Source organism: Lottia gigantea (assembly GCF_000327385.1).
Source record: "Lottia gigantea unplaced genomic scaffold LOTGIsca_12825, whole genome shotgun sequence".
Classification (NCBI taxonomy): Eukaryota; Metazoa; Mollusca; class Gastropoda; family Lottiidae; genus Lottia; species Lottia gigantea.
This window is the reverse complement of record NW_008707396.1, coordinates 1-800: the sequence shown is the minus strand read 5'-3', so window position 1 is coordinate 800 and position 800 is coordinate 1. Positions and strand designations below refer to the sequence as shown.

Here is an 800-nt window from a genome sequence, read left to right as displayed (position 1 = left end):
AGATAAAAGAAAAGAATAAAAAGGAACGAACTCACAAATTAGTGGCAGGTGTCAAAAGTTAATTGAGTTATACTTAATTAATACTTGACAGTAATCCGCTAATCCAATTTCACCAATCCAGACTAGAGAGAGAGCTAATTAGTTGTTCACAGTACGAGTGTCGAACTAATTATGTGTGTGGTAGTGAACACGCGCGAAATTTTCCTTTTATACTCGAAAATGGAGTCGAAAAATAGGATCGAAAGCTTTTCTCGTGAAATAGCGCGGACTTGATAGTGAGCACCGTAGTTTTCGACTCCATTTTCGAGTATAAATAGTGTTTTTAGTCGTCGCGTTCGCTTCATTCAGTTACTAGACTTTCGCACGACGACACCGTCTCACTAACTAAATTCACATCATGTCTGGACGAGGAAAAGGAGGAAAAGTAAAGGGAAAGAGCAAGACCCGATCATCCCGGGCTGGATTACAGTTCCCTGTCGGTCGTATCCACCGTCTGTTGAGAAAGGGAAACTATGCCGAGCGAGTCGGAGCTGGTGCCCCAGTCTACTTAGCCGCTGTTTTGGAATATTTGGCTGCTGAAGTTCTCGAGTTGGCTGGTAACGCTGCCCGTGACAACAAGAAATCCAGAATCATTCCAAGACATTTACAGTTGGCTATCCGAAATGACGAGGAATTGAACAAGCTGTTGTCCGGAGTAACCATCGCTCAAGGTGGTGTCCTCCCCAACATCCAAGCCGTTCTCTTACCCAAGAAATCCGAGAAGGCTGCATCCAAATAAATCTAGCGATTTATTTAGAATA

General features: G+C 43.2%; 1 protein-coding gene across 1 annotated transcript; it reads left to right on the top strand.

Moving 5' to 3' along the window:
* Positions 1-397: 397 nt before the first annotated feature.
* LOTGIDRAFT_148799 (hypothetical protein) lies at positions 398-778 on the top strand (the record flags this gene model as incomplete). The annotated part of the gene is made up of 1 exon (XM_009048799.1): positions 398-778. The coding sequence occupies one exon, from the start codon at positions 398-400 to the stop codon at positions 776-778; it is 381 nt and encodes a 126-aa protein (XP_009047047.1).
* Between the last annotated feature and the right edge of the window lie 22 nt (positions 779-800).